Source organism: Suricata suricatta, chromosome X (genome assembly GCF_006229205.1).
Source record: "Suricata suricatta isolate VVHF042 chromosome X, meerkat_22Aug2017_6uvM2_HiC, whole genome shotgun sequence".
NCBI classification, from domain to species: Eukaryota; Metazoa; Chordata; class Mammalia; order Carnivora; family Herpestidae; genus Suricata; species Suricata suricatta.
The window spans coordinates 96,658,986-96,679,421 of record NC_043717.1 but is presented as its reverse complement, the minus strand read 5'-3'; the positions used below and the strand labels follow the sequence as shown (position 1 = coordinate 96,679,421).

The window sequence follows — 20,436 nt, the reverse complement described above, 5'->3', positions numbered from 1 at the left end:
GTGCGAGCGCCTGCCCGGACCTCGCGCGCCGGGGCAGCCCTTTCAAGCCGGGAGTTTTCGCTTGCGCTCCGACCGCCCCCCACGGTCGCAGTCAGTCCTCGCTTCTCCCAAGGGCTTGATCTCTTATCCGGGTCCGGTGAAGTCGGAGCCTTGGGGCAGGGCGGGGGGGGAGCGGCTGTCGCTTTAGAAGTTGGGGAGAAAGTTGTCTCTCTGCTTCTGATTTGCCTGCTGTAGCACATGACTTCGCCACGATGTCACCTTCCGTGGGACATCTTGCCCGACCCTAGGGAAGCAGCACTTGAGAGTGCTTTCTCCTTAAACGGTCCCATCGCCAACATGGGTTCCCCCCTAAAATCGTTACTTTTCTAAAGTTTGGCAGCGCGTTGCTTCGCCCAGGAGGCTGCTTCCGCTAGCTGAGCGAAATGGGATTTCTTGCTTCTGGGAAGTTGCTTGCTGTTCTCAGGCCAGCTTCCTGTTACATTGGCTGGAATAAAACTATCTTTCTTGATTTTATTGAAATCCTTAGGGATATTTTCATTTGCATTTGAAAAAAAATTTAAGTTACGTTCCTTCAGAGTACTTTGAGTCGACTCCCTAATGTATCAGAAGCAAATACCCTTTTCGTCTTGGGAAGCAAACCCCTTCTGCCTCTAGCTTATTCTGCTTCCCCTAGAGAGTTTGCAGTACGTTCGGATTGTTTTATTGCTTATTGACACCGAAGGTTCTCTGCCATTGGTTTATTTCAGTGCTTTAAATTAACCAGCATGCTCCCGCATGCTGGATGTGAAGTATTTTAAAATTATGAATGAGACAGGTGCTTGAATTCACAAGATATTTCAAACCAAAAACCAAGTCATGCAAAAGGGACCTAACCCAGAACCCCAGTTGACCTTGCCGCCCCTTTCATATTAGGAATTAAAAACCTCGCATGTTACATGTTAGAGTTTCACAGAGTACCAGCTTCACTAGATTTGCCCTTATGGATTTCCTGAAGGGGACAAGGAGTCATTGAAATGTTTTGCGACTTTGTGAAATGAAATGGCACTGTGACAGTTGCCTTTTATTCTGTTATCCAAACAACACTGAATAGCACTAAATCTGTTAATCTGGTCAATTTCATTTCCTGCTAGGCACCTGGCTCCAAAAGTTAAAACACTGTACAAAACAAATAACTTCTTCAGGTGTAGAGTAGTCTACCTCCATTTATCATGTACATTTATTGAATTATGTTTTCTGTGCATAGTACTGCAAAGATTGTAGCATACTGAAGAAATACACTTATTTCAACAAAATACGTGTTTTATATTTTTATACATAATTGTTTAAAAATTTTTTATGTGTGGGGGCGCCTGGGTACCTCAGTCATTAAGCGTCGAACTTCAGCTCAGGTCATGATCTCAGGAGTGGGAAGTTTGGGTTCCCACGTCAGGCTCTGTGCTGACAGCTCAGTGGGAACCATCAGGTATTGGGCTGCTAGACCCCGTAGTGCACGACAGCCAGCAGGGAGCCTATGTTAGGACTTCGTGGCAATTACTTCTTTTTATTATTTTCCAAATAACAGTGAGTGGCACTAAATCTGTCAGTCGGTAACAATTAGTTTCACAGTATGGTGGTTCTCTGCCACACTCATAGCCTTTTTTATTAAAAAAAAAAACCCTTTCAATCATTTTTTTTTTTTTTACAATCCACCCCCTTCGCTATTTAATAAAAACAGTTGTTTATGTGATCTAATATTTCTAATGAGTACAGAAGAAAGGATTTGGGGGAAGAAAGATCATGGTAGCGGTTGGGGGGGCTACAGATTTTATGTTGAATTCTGAGAGGGATATCAAGAGCAGCAGCTGTGGCAGACTACATCGAATTGCTGAGTAAGCATTGGGATGGATGGGTATTTTATCACTGGCATGTCATGGGCTTAAGCAGTTTGGAGTGATTGCGCAGCCTTAGGAAGCTTATTACCATTCTTGAACTAGTTGTCACAGACAATTGTTCTTCCTTTCTTGCGTTTAGTTTGCCCTAATGACACAGATCTCTGTGTGTTTGGCACGCAGGCAGAGAGAAGCAGGAACTTTCCACTATATTGAAGTTGGTAATGAGCTAAACCGCTTTACATCTAAAAGAGGCCTCAAAATTTCAATGACATCTTTAAAAAAATCTATTAAATCTAAAGCATTCTTTAACTTTGATATCCTTAGTGGTGGCTGTTTTTGGTTCATTTCATTCTGAGGCTTTTAGTGGGCTAGATATCCAGGATGATCGAGTTTCTTCTCATAGGAGGAGAACCGTTTCTTTTATTTTTTCAATCTTAAAAAAATATTTATTTTTGAGACAGGCAGAGAGAGAGGGAGACGGAGGATCCAAAGAGGGCACCAAGCTGACAGCAGAGAGCCCCTAGGTGGGACTCAAACTCAGGAACGCTGAGATTGTGATCTAAGCTGAAGTGGGATGCTTAACCAACTTAGCCACCCAGGCGCCCCAAGAATGGTTTTTTCTAATGTCTTTCACAAGTTTTTATTCCTAAATTCAAGGCCTTTCTTAGCACAGCATAATATAGTACTTTATTTTAGAAGAATGGTAAGTACTTTATTTAAAAATATTTCCATTGCTTATTTTCTTTTTTAGTTTTTTAAAGTTTATTTATTTTGAGAGAGAGACAGAGAGAGCAGAGAACGGACAGAGAGATAGGGATAGAGAGACAGTCCCAAGCAGGCTCTGATGGGGGGCTTAAACTCAAGAACTATGAGATCTTGACCTGAGCCTAAACCAAGAGGTCAGATGTTTAATCAACTGAGCCATCCAAGTGCCCCGCCATTGCTATATTTCCTTTTTTTTCCTTAATTTTTTTAAACATTTATTCTTTTTTTTTTTTTTTTTGAGAGACAGAGACAGAGCCTGAGCAGGGAAGGGGCAGAGAGAGAGGGAGATACAGAATTGAAGCAGGCTCCAGGCTCTGAGCTGTCAGAACAAAGCCTGATGCGGGACTCATACCCATTAGCTGTGAGATGATGACCTGAGCTGAAGTCGGACACTTAACTGACTGAGCCACCCAGATGCCCCACCATTGCTGTATTTTCAAAGCATACTTTAAACCAAACCCCTATATTTCATTTACTTCTTTTTTTGTATTAATTTTTTTAACATTTAATTTAGTTTTGAGAGACAGAGAGAGACCGAGCATGAATGGGGGAGGAGCAGAGTGAGAGGGAGACGCAGAATTCAAAGCAGGCTCCAGGCTCTGAGCTGTCAGCACAGAGCCGGACGCGGGGCTCAAACCCACGAACCTTGAGCTCATAACCTGAGTGGAAGTCAGACACCTAACCGACTGAGCCACCCAGGCGCCCCTACTTCTTGTTGAGTCAACATTTGGATCTTAATTCCTTCTTTGTGATATTTTAAACAGAAATAACTTTGGAAGTAGTGGAGGTGGAAATAATGAACTAAGTTGTATAAACAGGTAATGTGAGTTTTATACATTCTGGCCCTTGATAATTACATAATATTTCAAAGTAAAGTTACTTTTTAATCTACAGTTGAATCAAGTTCTGACTTCACCAGTTAGTACTTGTGTGATATGGGAAAGTAATGTTTAGCTTAGTTTTTCTTATCTGTAAAAAAAAAAATAGGGAAAATAATAATACCCACTTTATAGGATCATTAGAATTTAATAAGGTCATACAAATGAAAAGAATTTCACAAATGGTGAGGTTATATACCTTATTATAGCAATCTTTAGTTTACCATAAATAAATATAGATAAAGGTTCATACTTCAGTTTTAATAAACTCTACACATTTTTTTTAATCTCCAGGCAAAAGGTAACTTTTAACTTTAATTTAGGATTCAGAATTAGTATAGAACTTAAACTGAACCTTGTTGTAACCTTAAAATGAATGGTGAATGAATTTCCTCATTGAACAGAGTTGAGTAAAATACTCTGTTAAGCTCAGACATGAAAGCTTTCTCCCATTCCCTGAACATTTTAAATGATTTCTAGAGCCTGTCCTTTTGGTAAATGTATTTCTTGCCAGTAAGAATTTGTATATAAAGTTCTCAAACTCAGACTTGATATTATTTCCACATTGACATTTATGGTTTAGTTCATTATTCCCACTACAGCTAATTCTGAGTTTACTACTGTTTAATGAGTTCTTTACATCTGGTAAAATTGCATTTTTTGAGAGAAATTGTCCTTATGGTTAGCTAAATTGTGCCAAAATATGGACTTTCTTTGGTACTTTGAACTAAGCAAGAAAGCCGAATGTGCAAAACCAACTGTTGTTTTTTTCTCTGCTCACACAGAAATGTTACAAGTAGGATGGAGTGTATAGGAAGGTTTAATTAATTTATAGACTATATTTAAGAGTTTTTCTTGTGCACTGTAGTACTTAAACGCAGAGGATAACTTCTGGTCCATAAAATTGCTAGTTGTTGAACTATGAAGGAAGCTGAGAAGAGTCTAATCTTCAAATTTACCTAAATCATGGATTATCTGAGCAGTTAAGTCTCTGGGGTAAAAAAAAAAAAAAAATCTTTTTTCCCTTTTGAAATAGTGAGCCCTGTGACAGCAATTGTGACATCACTTTCAAGGTTACTCTGTAAAACGATTCCTGGATATCTTTCCTCAGTGGCAAGGAACATCTCAGAGTCCTTTCATTCTATGAGGGGCCATGACAGCCACTCTGTTCCTTTAATTATTTTAACTGTCCATCTCCCACTGTTCAATTTTTTCCTGATCTATAGAAAACAGTCATATGCATTATCGCAGGGGCATGTTTCCTATGCTTTTACAAGGGTAGAAGTGAGTTTTCAGTGTTAATCTCCAGATCCTTCCTGAAGATGCCCAGCATTGTGGGGTATTTTAGATATGGCCATAGGTGGAATTAAAGGGTTCAGGGAATCCCCTATAGTAATTGGTGTGTGTATCATCCTGGAATTTTAGTTTTTCTTACTCTCCTCAAATTGTGCTCCCCTAATCTTGCATTTTGCTGTTACTGAAATTTATTTACCACTTTGGGCCCCTTTTACAAGGCATGTATAAGTTTATCTTTGCCTGACATTTTCCTACCTAGAATAATACTATCTCAATGGAAATTCCTTGAGTGCTTCTCCACCTTCACTGTGCGTTAGAATAGAGCTCTTAGCAACTGATAATGCCTGGGCCCCCACCCCAGAGACTGGGGGTAGGGAGAGGCAGGCATTGCTAATACATTGCTAATGTATTTTTTAAAAATTGTTAATGTGTATTTACTTTATGAGAGAGACAGACGGAGCGTGAATGGGGGAGGGGCAGAGAGAGACAGACAGATTCTGAAACAGGCTCCAGGCTCTGTATTATCAGCACAGAGCTCGACGCAGGGCTCAAACCCAGAAACCCTGAGATGACCTGAGCTGAAGTCAGCCGCTTAACTGACTGAGCCACCCAGGCGCCCCAATTGCTAATGTATTTTTAAAGCAACTTAGGTAACCCTAGTGTGTAGCCACAGTAGAAAAGCCTACACATAGGTAATTTATAAGTGTACTTCTTAATATTGGGCCTGATCTTTGAGGATCTCACTGTTGACACTTCTTCCAAATTCAGATCCATAAATGCCAACTCTTTTCTAAATTCCCAATTTATGACAAAACAATTTTTCAGTTTTTTGCCAGCTCACTTTTTCTAGTACTTGGTGTAATGTCTTGTCTGATGCATTTTTGGAAGTTATTAATCATTAGTTCTTACTCATCCATAAGCTTGTGCTGCCACTCCCACTAACAGCTCTTTATGTCCATGGGTATGCCAGCATGTCCACAGTAAAAGCTGTAATTCTTAAACTGTTGACCATCATAGATACTCACGATGCCTGTATTGTTGATCTGGATTAATCTATCATGATTTTGCCTTATAGATGAGATGCTGTCCTTTATCAAAGACGACTGCCTGTGTTTTGCTTCTCCCTGCATTAAACTGCGTTCTTAGTATCTAATCACTTCCCTTTATCTTCCTGTATTCTAGTTGCTGCCGCTCATGCCATGGCAGAAGAAAGACGGAATCAGAGTGGTTTTATTTCTTTGACTCAGTCCTCAACTATAAAATCATCATTTAAGCCAGGTATACTTTCTAGAATGCTTTTTGATGTCAAAGTGTCATGTTATTCAAATTTGATATTCAATTAATGTCTACTTTTTTCTCTTTTTTTTTGTTTTTAGTCATAGATGGCTCTGTTCTTAAAAGTGACACCAGACACAGAATGGCGAAAGAACGCCGAGAAGAAAAGAAAAGACAACAAGATGGTATACTTTAGAATTTTAAAAAATAATCAGAATGAGTGAATTTTCTGTTAAGGTTATATATGTATTTCCAGAGTGGTTTTGCTTACTTTTCCTCATCTGTTTATATCATAGATTACATTTTTCCTAGGATGTATTATATTGCATTCAATGATCACACTAAATCAGATAAAGAAGGCCCAAGAAAAGTATTTGATTAAACTGTTTAATTTTTGAAGTGTAGTAATTTCTGTTAGCTCCAGTTTCCTGAAAACTCAGGTATGAAAACATTAACATTTGGAGAAACCAGAGGAATGGGATTTCAATAAAAATGACTCAAAAAAGGAAAATGAAGTTGCTAATAATCCTAACATTGTCTTCTTAAGTGTAAATTAGAATCTAAAAGAATATCTTTCTACAATTTAAGGGATTGCTTTTTCAACTGCATTTTTCTCTGGTCTTTGAAATCCGCTGACAAAACTTGTGCTGAGTTTCATTCAAATGGATATCATTTGTCTTTGTTTTAATGAGGAATGGGTTTCTCCCAGTAGCTCTTCAGAAGAATATTTTAGAACTGCATAGCTGCTCTCCAGGCTTTAGTGACTGGAGATTTGAAGCAGGAAACCTCATGCTGTTTATAACATGGTACCAACTAAATCCATGAGTGTAAAACTGGCCTGCTGGGTATGGTCTGCATAGATGAGGCCCTTCAAAACAGTTTCCTAATAGAATGAAAACAAAACATTCTGACTATGTGCCTTCTTTTTCTTCTTATCTTAATGTATATAGCAGGTTAATCTGGTGGGGTTTAACTTCAGCTCAAATCCGCAGCAGTACCAGATGAAAGAAAATACTTGCTTTTATTTTGGAGTCTGAGTTTGGACAGGCTATGAGGGGTCATCTAAGCCATCAGTTCTCTGGAGTTAAATGAACACCCCGTGCAAATACTTCTTTAGCGCCCGTTCTCTTACACTTACAATTATTAGCATAGGCTGTGTTATTTTTAAGAAAAAGGAGGAGATATATTAACTTTTTCCTTCTTGTGCATAATGTGGAAAACTTAAATACTTGCTTGGCTCTTATGCCTTGAAAATGTATTTGAAATATTTCAGCCAACAAGGAAACACAACTCCTTGAAAAAGAACGAAAGTCTAGAATCCACTATGAAAAACAGATGGAAGAAAAACATCGAAAGCTGAAAGAACAGAAAGAAAAGGATGAACAGCGGAGAATATCTGCAGAAGAAAAAAGGAAACAAAAATTACAAGAAGAAAGGGTACGTATTTTTCTAGCCTGTTAATCAGATGGCACACTGGGTTGCCCAGCACTAAAACATTTTCTTCTTAGGCCTTCTGCTTTTACTGCCCCTCCCCTGCCAAAGGAACAATCCCCAGTTCTCGAAGCTTCCCTTCAGTGGTACATCTTGTCCCTGTCCTTCCAGATCTCTGAGGTTAGAACCACTAGCTGAGGTAAAGAGGAGCCTTGCAGGCCTGGGAAGAGGGCCCTTCCACTCTCCAGACTGACTCTTCCACTGACCCTTGGCCGCTCCCCCTCGTACTTCCCACCCATCTTACTTCCCACAGCAGCTCCTCTAATTGGTTGTGTGCGGGCCAGTCAGAGGCGAGCACTTCCCATCTGGCTTCCCCGTCTTTTCTCGGGGGGTGCCCTCTGTGCTCCCCACCTGTCCCCACAGTCCTACTCTTTCTCCCTGCCATCCTGTGGTCCTGCAGTGCTCTTTACCTTCCTGGACTCTTGGTGTCTGGCACTCTGTTGGTATGAGTCACTGCCTTAGTGATGCCCTCTCTTTCCCCTTCTGTCCCACTTCAGTCAGTGTGTCTTTTATTGTCCAAACTTGGGCATCTGGCTACCTGTCTTGTTCTTTTGGATTCTCTCCGACATTAGATTTTTCTCCTGTAGGTCACTCCCCTACTTTACTCTGAGGATCCTTGCCTTCTTGTGAATCTGGCATGTTCCCTGAGAAACCATTCTTTTCCATGCTGGCATTCTCTCTTTTGCTCTATTCCAGTGACTTTCAGGTGTCCCTAAATCTTAGTCTGTCTTCTGGTTCTCCATCTGACTCTGAGTTTTTTCTGCCTGAGGCGCCTCACTTTTCTTTCCTCTTTCTTCGTCTTAGCTTTTCTGTCTTTTTCTCTCCCTATGTTTGAGCGTTCTGCCTATTCTTTCAGTGTGTTTTTATCTTCCCCTCTTTTCTTCTGTTGCTCTAATTTAAAGTTTTCTTTTTCTGTCCTTTCTTTTTGGTTCTGTTTGTCCCCATGAGGCTTCTTCTCTGTTGTGGTCACTTTTCCTCCTTGTGCACACAGTTGCTCTTGCATGCCTCAGCCCCTGCCCTGTCTGTGGACCTTCCTTATTCTAGCACTGTTCTCCTGCCATTTCTTCCCCATCCATGATCCACTCCCACTTCTCTGTCTTCTGAACTGTTTTCTGTGGTGGTTTATGCTCTTTTTTCATATTCCAGTATTTGATGAACTCTCCACCAGAATTTCTATCACTCTCCACCTTCCTCTGTGAAAGAGCTCTTTAATTTACTTCTGTGGTAAAGAAAAGGAAGGCCAGGGATAGATCTGAACTAAGAGACTGAAAGAAGGTAGATTAGAAAACTGCAGAGTGTGGGAGGGTCCCTGGGGGAGAGAGACTCCCAGGACTAAGAGAAAAAAAGATCATTTTAGAGAAAGAGGAACCTCACAGAGATCCCAGAGAAAAGCGAATGGCACTCTGGAGGGGGAGGGAGCCAGGGCTGTGGTAGGAGGGAATAGGAGGAAGGACCTGGAGGAAAGGGACAAAAGAGAATCAACATCACAAAACTACTGTGGTGGAGGGCGGGGGCTGCGGCTGGCCGCTGCGGCGGCAGCAGCAGCAGCAGCAGCAGCAGCAGCAGCGCGGCGGGGGCGGGGGCGGGGGCGGGGGCAGTTCCCCCAGCAGAGCAGGAAAGAACCCTTGGACACTGTGAGCAGCCTGCAGGTAGAAAAAGAGAATAGTTCCTTAGAGTAGAGAGAAAACCCAGACTCCGTGGTCCTGAAGAGTGGGGAGTGTGGACTGACATGTAGGAGGCGGGACAGGAGCTTAAGTAGGAGCCACAGATGTGACCAGAACCTGAAAGCACAGAGGCCTAGTGCCTTTGGAAGCAGGGGATAGAGTTCTTAAGTATCAGCGATGTTTGAATACCAAAAGACGGACTACTATTTTTTTAATGTTAATTTAAATATTATTTTTTATTATTTTTTATTTTTTAAATAGTTTATTGTCAAATTGGTTTCCATATAACAGACTACTATTTTTAGTGTTTATTACACTTTCGGGGTTCTAGTAATTTGAGGCAACTTACTTTCTGTTAGAATATATCATTTTAAAATATTGCCATTAGATGCATTTCATTTTAAGAATTGCAATTGCTTTTCTCTTTAGGGGATATGGGCGACACTCCATTTTCCTAGTACGTCTATCTTTTCCCTCAGAGAAATGGTGGGAGCGTTGTAAGAGTGATGTTGCTCTGAAATTGTTGTTGTCAGGGAATAATAGAAAACCTCCTGGCCCTGCAGTTGATTTGCTTACCTGCGTATAGTCCCTGGTTCGTTACAGCACAGAATGATCTGAGAAAGGAAAACCATGCATGGCAGTGGGGGTGGTTTTGCCACAGTGTGGTGTTTACATTTGAATACCTCTTATCCTGAGCAGCTCAATTAAAGTTGAAGTCAAGGGGCACCTGGCTGGCTCAGTCATAAACGCATGAGACTCTTGATCTCATGAGTTGGAGCTCCACGTTGGGTGTAGAGATTAATCAAATAAAGAAAACTTTAAAAAATAAAGTTGAGGTCAAGACAGACACCTTGATTATCTTTTTTTAACTTTATTGAGGGACACCTGGGTGGCTCAGTCCATTAAGTATCGAACTCTTGATTTTGGCTCAGGTCTTGATCTCGAGGTTCATGAGTCCAAGCCCCACATTGGGCTCCATGCTGATGGTGCGGAGCCTGCTTGAGATTCTCTCTCTCCCTCTCTCTCTGCCCCTTCCCTGCTTGTGTTCTCTCAAAATAAATAAACTTTAAAAAAACTATTAACACTAGGATTTAAGAGCTTACGAATATATTATAGGTGACTCTGGCATAGATTTCACTGATGTATGGTAGTTGATTTCTGTCTCATTCTACAAAGAATTTAAGGTATATATATTTTTTAATAAAAAAAATTGATGGGGTGCCTGGGTAGCTCAGTTGGTTAAGCATCAGACTTCTGCTCAGTTCATGATCTCATGGCCTGTGGGTTTGAGCCCTGCGTCGGGCTCTGTGCTGACAGCTCAGAGCCTGGAACCTGCTTCGGATTCTGTGTCTACCCCCCGCCCCCGACTCTCCCCTGCTTGTGCTATCTCTCTCTGTCTCTCAAAAATAAATAAAAAAACATTAAAAATTGTTAAACAATTTGGTGATAGGATGTTTTTGTAATATGTAAAAATCTGTTGGTGTTTGTTTTAAATAGGAGAGATTCAAAGCTGTTGTCTACCGTACACTGGAAAGGACCAACCGTGTTGATAATCGGCAAAAAAGATGGTCATGGGAAGGCTCTACTGCCGTGAACCCGGAGACTAAAAATGGTAATTAATACAGCTGTTAAACTTTTAAGTTCATTCAGATTCATGTTTGGATATTGGATATTGCTACAAGGTTGCTTTACAACAAGGTTTTGAACTTCATATCTTAAATGAGAATACTGCTCGGTGTGCACAATAACTTTATATTTAAATTTGTGTCATGTGAGATTCCAAGAGAATGTCATCATCATTTTACCCATTATATCCTAAATCTTACCATGTAAATTTATAATCTTTGCAAAAATGATTACTAATAAAGCTTTATACAACTTTATCCAATGCATATTTTAAAAATAAGTTGTCTGCCCCATTTGCTATTGAGGGCACTGTAAATTTCCTATAAATGGGCATAATGTTACAGTTTCATAAAAGTTAAATTTCTATCATTTATAAGACCGTGAACATTGTGCACCTAATTAATGCACATCTATACTCCATAGAACTACATCATGAACTCACTTTGCTTCAGTTAATGATGCTTCCTTTAAGTATGAGTACAGTAAATATTATATTTTTTCTCAGCTAATAAGCGTTCTGTGTCTACTGAAAAACTCGAACAAGAGATTTCTGGTTTACACAAACAAATGCCCGTGTCATCGGCAAGTCCTCAGACTTCTGTTGCTAAGAGTAAGTAGTTATTTCCTGTACTCCACTGAACTTTAAACCAGCAAAATAAAATGTTTATGTATTTTTTTTTTTACAGTACCACTGATCCTTTAGGCGGTAGAACGTTTAGATTTATTTCAGAAGAGCACCACTTTATTTTACAGTAGATAGCAATGGTCATTACTGTTTTGGATTTTCATCAGTATTGATCCTTATTTCATGATTTGCCTGTGGATCATCAGATGGCTTTCTTAGGCTCAGGTAGCCCAAACTAAAACATATTTTGACCAAAAGACATTGCTGATAAATGGCACAATAATTTGTTATGAAGTAATTCATATTCTACCAAACCAGTAAATGAAATTGTTTTTCCTAGAGAGTAGATGAACTAGTCATCAGTTCCCATTAAGTTTCATGAATATCACCTTATTTAAGGGAAATGTTAGCATATATAGCCCAATAAGACCTGTTGATCTGCCTCACGTGTCTCATATTCGTTAATGTATGACAACCTTGTAAACTGACAGGCAAGTATAATTACCTTCCTGGTTTTAGAGTTATGGGCCCAGGACATTCAATGCTTTTCACTTTATCATGCTTGTTTATGGTTTATATTTTGGCCACTTGATAGATGGATCATGATGTTGAAATTGTACATTTCAATAATTTCATGTTTTCCTCCAAAGCAAATAAATTGATACCCATGTTTAGTGACAGAAGCATTTCTAAGCTCCAGTTTACAATTCTTCGCAATACTAAGGTGGTGTTCTTTAAAAGAAAATGAAGTTGTCTATTATGACTACTTCAAATACCGTTTGCTTCTGGTGTTTGCCCTTTCAATTAGTGTTCCTTTTTAAAAAACCTTTATCTGAATGTGTGTCAATGACCATTTCTGACTTGTTGCATATGGTGCTTCTTACTGATAATTGAAATGGATTAGGCAGCTGTACCCATCAATCCAAAAAAATAAAATCCTTTCCAGTGATAGAAACAGAGGTGACTTTGACAGGAAAAAGACATGGCAAACATATTCCATATCGTTCCCACTTTTGTGCCTTATGAATTTAAAAAGCGTAATTATGGTTTGAATTTAAAAATCTTTCTTTTGTTTTATTAGATACCTTGACCTATTTTTGAGCAATGCTATAAAATTCCAGTACAGCAAAAAGATTCTGGATCTCATTAAAGTATAATTAATTGTAACAGTAGTTAACCTAGTGGGAAAATTTTCCATTTTCGCCTAAATATTACAGTTTTGAAATGTTGAAAAGGATTTTTGTTTCGTTCATACTTACATTATGTTATTTGTACCTTTAGGACTAATAATTTCCAACCATGAGCTTGATAGATCTTTTGCTGTTTGTCAGCCTGTGGTTATCATATTCTCTCTCATAGTGGTCTAACAAAAGTCGATCCACCTAACGCCCTAACCCTCAATAGTCTTTCTGAGAGCACTTATGTATAGCTTGGGTTCATTCATAGATTAATGTGGCAGGGTTTTCTCTAGTACTTTCCTTGTCATATAATAAAATTAGTTTATTATTCCCCAGTGTAGTCCTTTAGAAAAATTAGATCACTTTCATTGCAATGTCATATACTTTCATTTTAATATATCTTAACTGTTTCACACGCATTGACTCTGTTTTACTATCTAATTGCTTTGAGGAGTTAGCAAATATTTCTTCCACAGACACATAGGACGTTTTTAAGATGATGCGCAAACACTAGTATGCTTTCATGAATAGGTCTACTTGCTGTATCAATGAGACTTGTAATGAGGAGGAACAGGTGATGACTTTCAAGATAATAATTAGTTAAATCGCACTGAAGGGGCAATTCCAAGTAACTTTTTAAATGATTTCTTAACTAGTTTTTAATACAAGAAGGTGTGTGTGTGGAAGATACTTTTGTGAAATTACTTACTTAAAGGTACAGTATATTGTACACTCTGAAATGATGAATGTTGTGGTTTAATGATGCCAGGGAAAATAAAATCAGTTTTGGTAGTGGTTTACCTTCGTAACATCTCTTCAGATTGACCTGTTTGATACAGAGAGGTGAACATTTCAAACTCAAGTTCATAATCTAATAACCTGTAATGTTTTGAATAGCCCTGCTTTAAAGCTTGGCTGACTCAAATTATCTGTTTTTCTTCTGCCACTTGCTGACTCATAATAACTTTCCACACTATTTTGTCATTTCTTGTGGTATGATAATAAAGGATATGTGATTTAATCACACGATAGAATCGATTATACCTCTGGTTCATGCTGTACAGTTACATTATCAATTCAAGAATTTTCAAATGATGCTATATTGCCAATATGTACAGGTCCCCAATTTAGTTTACAGGTTCCCAAAAGAGAAGTTATTCTTTTTTTAATTTTTTAATGTTTTTTAATTTATTTTTGAGAGACAGAGAGAGACAGTGCGAGCAGAGGAGGGTCAGAGAGAGAGGGAGACACAGAATCTGAAGCAGGCTCCAGGCTCTGAGCTGTCAGCACAGAGCCTGATGTGGGGCTCAAACCCACGAACTGCGAGATCATGACCTGAGCCAAAGTCGGATGCTTAACCGACTGAGCCACCCAGGTGCCCCGAGAAGTTATTCTTATAATTTTTTTAATGTTTATTTCTGAGAGACAGCGCAAGCAGGGGAGGGGCAGAGAGAGAGGAAGACACAGAATCTGAAACAGGCTCTAGGCTCTGAGCTTTCAGCACAGAGCCTGATGTGGGGCTCGAACCCATGAGCTGTGAGATGATGACCTGAGCCAAAACCAAGTGTTGGATGGTTAACTGACCGAGTCCCCCAGGTGACCCAAGAAGTTATTTTTTAAACACACTCCTCAGTATTCTGAGCCAGAACATTTCAAGTGAAATGGAAAAGTGTCTACACAAAGCATATGTTTCATTAGGTTGCTAAAATTGTGACATCTATGCCAAATGTTAATGGTCATTTTTAAATAGTTTAAAGCCATAATCATTATAACTAAAGTATACATTACCTTAGTAACAGATGTCATGGACTGTGTCTAAAATTTCAAATGTATGTTTCTAATTTGGGAATGTTCATCTTGTCAGGTAGTATTAGACATTTTCCTTTTAATTTTTACTGTTTTTTTCCTAAATACTTTTATTTCAGATAACTTAGAGTAAATTAGTTTTAAGTTTGAGGATGTAAAGTCTCTACATAAGATTTGAAATTTAAATAAATTCTTATAGGCAAGAGTAGAGAAGATAAAAATGATTGAAGAGAGGAGTTGACTCACTCCTGAAATAATACAGTTAAATAATTTGTAAAAAATAATTGTCCTTTGCCCTTGATCTCCAGAAAAACCAGAAAAGAGGAGTTCGTCTTTGAATAGAAAATCTAGCAACCTGCAGTCACCTACGGGAACAGAAAAACCTGGTGGTTAGTTATTTTGTTTTTCTTTTTAATATTTATTTCTGAGAAAGAGAAACAGCACAAGCAGGGGAGGGGTAGAGAGAGAGACACACAGCATCTGAAGCAGGCCTCAGGCTCTGAGCTGTCAGCACAGAGCCTGAACACGAGGCTTGAACTCACCAACCATGAGATCATGACCTGAGCCGAAGTCAGACACTTAAACAGCTGAGCCACCCAGGTGCCCCTAAGTACCAATCTTAAATAGTTGCTTAAAAGAGATCTATTTATGTCAACATTTGGTTGTTTGAGAAGTTGTTCTTAAAATTGGAAGCTGAAATATCCCGTCTTTAACATTTGGCTGAAGCCAAGAGTCTGTCTTTAAATATGTAATTCTGCCATCATTTGAGCAGGAGGTCTGTAATGAAGCTGAGGGACTAGATCACAGAGTGTTGGTTTAAATATATTTTAACATTTTTTTTTGAGAGACAGACAGAACAGTGCTTGAGTAGGGCAGGGGCAGAGAGAAAGGAAGACAGACTCAGAAGCAGGCTCCAGGCTCTGAGCTGTCAGAACGGAGCCCAACACAGAGCTCCAACTCACCGTGAGATCATGAGCTGAGGCCAAAAAGTCGGACATTCAACCATTTGAGCCACCCAGGCGCCCCACAGAATGTTGGTTTAGATAGATTTGTGTTGGAGGACTTGATTCTCTTCAAGTATTTCCTTAGTTTGTGTTTAGAAGTTCTAAGTGTTGGCCATAATTTGAACTTGAAAGCTTTGCTCTGTTGCTTCATAGCATTACTCACCTCTAACCTGTGTGCATGGTTTCCCTGCTGATTATGGTACAAAAAATTTCATACTTCTTACTGAAGTACTTCTTTATTTAAAGTAGTTGCTTTCTAGTACCTTTTTACCCCTTTGTTCTGTCAAACACGATTGATGCTTTTTGTTTCTACCAAACCATTCACTTAGAGAATACTCTCCAGTTTCTTCATCAGGATCAAATCCTGTTATAACAAATACCATTGTCACAGCGATATTTATGAACATAAAAATTTATTGGAACAAGATATTTAGAAGATGCACTTGTAATAAAAGAGTTCAGTCAGTCCCTTGGAGCTTTTGGCAATGAATCTGACCAGAGTAGGACTGTCAGTGGCAGATACGGTTAGGGATCTATGTCGAAGTTGTTTTGTCTCGTACAGGTTTTTCTTCCATATGTGAGTTCCTCTGTAGAGACTCCATGTATTGGCTGGGACTCTGTTAAGTATTCCACCTGGATTTCTTCACTGGGGTGGTTATGTATGCTGGGCCTTTGCTCCTTTACTCAGGTGCTGTCTTCCACAGCAAGGCAGTCTCATCTGGTGGCAGTGTTCAGTCCCCTTCTGTATATGTTGCTCTCGTTGCCTCTACTTTCAGGCTGGGCGAGTTCTCATATGCAGCAGTTCACATTGCTCTTTGTTGCTTTGCATTTATTTATGAGACCGTAACTATGTCTCTTCTCCTCCTTCAGCTCATCACCAGTATACCAGTGTTCAGGAGAATAACTTGATCAGTCGCCTCCTCGTCCCAACCAAAGCATCAATTGCAAGGAGTAAAAGTGCTGCTTCATTGTCGGTCCCTGGCAAAGAAACCTCAGGTAACATGCATAGGGCAGAAAGCTTGAAAGTATTAGTATTTGCACTTAAAAAGCAGGTTGTATCATTCAATTTGTTGCAGTAAGGCATAAAAATAATTTGAATCAGTAGTTTCCAAATGACTGATTTTACCCAACATTTTTATATTGCATGTTTATTTTATGCCTTCCAGCATGGTCGATTAATTATCTGGGTAACAGGTAACTTATAGGATGAGATAGGTAATTGTAGTGGTGGTTGTTAAACTTCTAAATGATTTTTAAAAGATTTTTTTTTAAGTAATCTTTACACCCGCCATATGGGGCTCAAACTTATAACCCTGAGATCAAGGGTCACATGCTCTACCAACGGAGCCAGCCAGGCACCCCTAAGTTTTTAAAAGCTCTATGGGTTTCTTGACTTGTGCTTAAATGTGTCACAGTACTGTAAAAAGTACTGGATGTTAAAAGTATCTGGAAACTTACAATATCAAGGGAGAAAGTTTCCTACTCTACCCATTTTTTTCCTAAAATATGGAAGAATAACATTGATCTGCTCTGTAGCTTTTAATTAAGGACATAAAGATTATTAGTAAAGTAAGACCAATCTTCAGGCTTGTGTGGATTTTTTCACTTGCAGGTCACATAGAATGTTTGACATGCCTGTGGGGGGTAAAATGCGCTGTTCCTATCATTCTTGCTCTCTTTTTCTCTCCCCATCTTTTTTTCCATAATTTACCCCAGAACCTTTGTTTTTTTTCTTCTGTTGATATTCATATGATTAGTAAAATAAATCTGAATGCTGTCACAGATTTTCTGCTAGTGCAGCTTTACTTCTTTTGGTTCTAATTCCTGACTTTCTTTATGCCTCATCATATGATGTCAGATTATTTTCTGCCAGTCTCCCCCTGGTCCATTATAAGATCTTTCTTATATTGCTTTTATTTTTAATATTTTACTTCCATCAAAAATGCAATATCTTATCTTAATTTCTATCGCTAATAAAAGTCTAGTTATTACATTTATTTTCTGTAGTACTGTCAGTGTTAAATAATGTGACTGTTTAGGTACATATAGATCTGTAAATAAAAAACTTTTGCCACCAAAATGAGGGACTAAAAACATTTAATTTAGTCACATTTTTTAAAATTTATCAGTAGTCAGTCTTTGGTAATTTGTTCTATTTTGAATATTTGATGAGATCATTAAAGTTTACCACCCAGATTTTAAAAGGAAGTGACAGATTTACCAAGTCTTAAGAAAGCTACCACCAAATGCTTTTTAAAAAACATTTACTTTTCGGGGTGCCTGGGGAGCTCAGTTGGTTAAAGCACCTGACTCTTGATTTCAGCTCAGGTCATGATCTCACGGTTTGTAAGTTTGAGTCCCACTTGGGATTCTCTGTCTTTCCTTCTCTCTGCCCCTCACTTGCTCACACTCTCTCTGTCTTAAAGTAAATAAAACTGGAAAAAAACACTTTAAACAATATTTACTATTATACAAGCAATATTTAGCATGAAGATAATATTTTTATTAAAATTTTTTTAAATGTTTGTTTATTTTTGAGACAGAGAGAGTGTGAGCAAGTGAGGGGCAGAGAGAGAGGGAGACACAGAATCTGAAACAGACCTGATGTGGGGCTCGAACCCATGAACCATGAGATCATGACCTGAGCCAAAGTCGGATGCTTAACTGACTGAGCCACCCAGGTGCCCCTAGAGATAGTTTTAAATATAATTTGCTATTATCCGAATAACCCACTGATGACTGAATATTTGTTTATATATTTTCTTCACAAAATGGGATTATAATCCACTTTTGTTCAGTCTCAATATATATCCTTTTCTATGTCCAGAAATTATATATTAATACTCTGAATAACTATCTTAGTATTTTCTAAGTTTCCTGTTGAATATTTGGATATAGTTCTAATTGTTTCAATATCATCAATAATGCTATAGTAAGTAACCCTTATTGTGTACATTTTCATATCTTGATTTTTTCATAAGGATAGACATAGAAGTGAAATTGTGGCAACAAAGAGTATGTACTTTGTATTGGCTTTGATACATTATTGCCCCAGTCCCCCCTACCAGGGGCATAGATAAATCCACACCCTCACCAACAGTGTGGGGCTGCCTTGTTCCAAACATTTGTATTATCACTTCCCACCTTTTTTGCTGGTACCAGGTATTACCATTTTTATCCATTTATTAGGCAGAAAATATTTAGATTGTGAAAGCTGGAAGAGACCTTGAAAATCCAGCCCATTCTGATTAATGTGTTATTAGGATTTCTTGTTATGGGTGAGAAAATGCTATTTTTGGGGGCGCCTGGGTGGCTCAGTCGGTTAAGCCTCCGACTTTGGCTAAGGTCAGATCTCACATTCATGGGTTCAAGCCCCGCATCAGGCTCTGTGCTGAAAGCTGGCTCAGAGCCTGGAGCCTGCTTCCGGTTCTGTGTCTCCCTCTCTCACTCTCTATCCTTCCCCCTCTCACCCTCTCATGCTCTGTCTCTCTCTGTATCAAAAATACATAAAACATTTTAAAAAATTTAAAAAAAAGAAAATGCTATTTTCTATACTATATTCCAAAATAGCCATATATGGAATTTCTTACATAATCCCTTGTAATGGTAAGATCCCTGGCCCTGGTTCATTTGTTTTAGATTACTTCTAACAAGTGTTGAATGTCTTGTAGTGTTTCATGAAGATCACTCAACTGTAGTATGATTAAATGAGAAATGGCAGGGTGCCTGGGTGGCTCAGTCCATTAAGTGTCTGACTCTTGATTTTGGCTCAGGTCGTGATCTCACAGCTCATGGGTTCCAGCTCTGTGTCTGGCTCCACACGAACAGCATGGAGCCTGCTTGGGATTCTCTCTCTCTGGCCCTCCCCTGCTCATGCACATGCTCTCATTCCTGCTCTTGCTCTCAAATAAACTTAAAAAAGATAAATCGCTTATTGCAAACACCAACTTGGGAGAAGCATCCTCTTCATCTGTAGCAAACGATTACTTTCACAGTGCCTCTTGATGGTGGCACTTCTGAAGTACCAACTTTGTCATGCTCTGTCCTGTGTCTGTGATACATTTCACTAAACGCTTCTGTGTTGGGCATAATCCCTGTAATTTCCTAATGAACAAGGTTGGTTTTCTCTCTTTCTGTTCTCGTACTGTTAACGTGGCGTGCTTCTGTCTTGTCAGGTTGCTAAGTGTATGGAGTTTCATTCTGTCCTCATTCACCCACAGGCAGTCATGCTCCTGTCCTACGGTATGTCACCACGCCCTTGCGTTGTCACAGCAGTGACGAATTGAAGAACACCATACTGCTTCGCAAGTCAGCAATGGCTGTGCCTCCCCGGGAGAAAGTGGGAGCAGTCCCCAAGGCAGAGGGTGAAGCTGTCCCCAAGGCGGAGGTGGAAGGGCCCCCCAACACGGAGGTGGAAGGGTCCCCCAAGGCGACTGCGAGTGTGGAAGTGGCCTCCAACATAAGTGTGGAAGTGGACCCCAACGCGAACGTGGAGACAGCCCCTGAGGTTAATGAAGCAACACCCCAGGCAAGCATGGAAGGGTCCCCTGAAGGGAACGTGGGCGCATCACTTCAAGCAGGTGTGGAAGCACTCCCTGAGAGCGTGGAATCATCACCAGAAGTGAGTCTGGACACGTCTCTCGAAGGGAGTGTGGACCCATCCCCTGAGGTGAGCATGGATTCATCTCTCGAGATGAGCACGGATGTCTCCTCTGATGTGAGCATGCAGGTGTCATCCGAAGCCAGTGAGCAGGCCTCTCCCAAGGCCAGTACGGCGGTGTCCCCCGAGGCTAGTGTGGAAGCGCTTCCCAGAGAGAGCGCTGCAGTGCCTGCCGAGGCATCCCTGGAGGTGAGCGTGGAGGTGAGCATGCAGACATCGTCCAAGGTGAAAGTGACTCTCCACTGGTTTATCACATGCCTTTTATTGACAGGTTTTCTGTTAAAACCTTTTTATTTT

General features: G+C 39.7%; 1 protein-coding gene across 8 annotated transcripts in view; it reads left to right on the top strand.

Annotated features, from left to right (window-relative positions):
• Positions 1–20,436, top strand: part of MAP7D3 (MAP7 domain containing 3) — a 33,743-nt gene that overhangs the window by 564 nt on the left and 12,743 nt on the right. For 5 of the 8 annotated variants that reach the window (XM_029930314.1, XM_029930307.1, XM_029930312.1 and 2 more), the window contains exons 2-9: positions 5,993–6,088; positions 6,187–6,270; positions 7,359–7,522; positions 10,738–10,852; positions 11,372–11,476; positions 14,784–14,864; positions 16,350–16,475; positions 19,700–20,340. In XM_029930314.1, coding sequence (XP_029786174.1) covers positions 5,993–6,088; positions 6,187–6,270; positions 7,359–7,522; positions 10,738–10,852; positions 11,372–11,476; positions 14,784–14,864; positions 16,350–16,475; positions 19,700–20,340 — 1,412 coding nt within the window. The remainder of the gene's footprint in view (positions 1–5,992; positions 6,089–6,186; positions 6,271–7,358; positions 7,523–10,737; positions 10,853–11,371; positions 11,477–14,783; positions 14,865–16,349; positions 16,476–19,699; positions 20,341–20,436) is intronic. The other 3 variants (XM_029930310.1, XM_029930306.1, XM_029930309.1) reach the window with 3 other exon arrangements.